At 47.4% G+C, this 460-nt stretch overlaps 1 protein-coding gene across 1 annotated transcript in view; it reads right to left on the bottom strand.

Moving 5' to 3' along the window:
• The window catches only part of LOC119588175 (Down syndrome cell adhesion molecule-like protein Dscam2), a 30,461-nt gene that overhangs the window by 14,969 nt on the left and 15,032 nt on the right, over positions 1-460 (bottom strand). The window contains exon 4 of the mRNA XM_037936878.1: positions 17-158. Within this exon, the coding sequence (XP_037792806.1) occupies positions 17-158 (142 nt within the window). The remainder of the gene's footprint in view (positions 1-16; positions 159-460) is intronic.

Below are 460 nucleotides of genomic sequence, written 5' to 3'. Positions count from 1 at the left end.
ATCACTGAATGCTCACCTGAGGTCGTGAACACGAGTATGGGCGGCCTGCCACAGGAGAGTTATGGGCGGGTCGCCCTGAGCATGGCACAAGAGCGTGGCGCGGGCGCCGCGACGAACCGACACCTGGCGCTGCAGGCCGGGGTCGAACCGTGGGGGTACTGGGGGGTAGGGTCAGCTGTTGCATTAGATCGAATGGTTCGGATTGCGAAATATGTGGCAGTAAACGAGAAGCAGATAATTCTCGAAGTGAAAACGCGATGAATGTATCGTGGCAATATTAAGAGTATCAAAATGTCATCATATACTAGACACTGTCAATAACGTAGAGTGAAACCAGTTTTAAACAATACACATAAAAGGAAACAGAACTTCCTATCACAATAAATAAACGAAGACATTTTGACAGCAGACCACTCTATGAAAACAAAGTCACACATACATATTCAACAAACACATGCAC

The sequence above is a fragment of the Penaeus monodon genome, chromosome 23, assembly GCF_015228065.2.
Source record: "Penaeus monodon isolate SGIC_2016 chromosome 23, NSTDA_Pmon_1, whole genome shotgun sequence".
In the NCBI taxonomy this organism is placed as follows: Eukaryota; Metazoa; Arthropoda; class Malacostraca; order Decapoda; family Penaeidae; genus Penaeus; species Penaeus monodon.
Note: the sequence above shows the minus strand (reverse complement) of the source record. Positions and strands in the feature narration are given on the sequence as shown.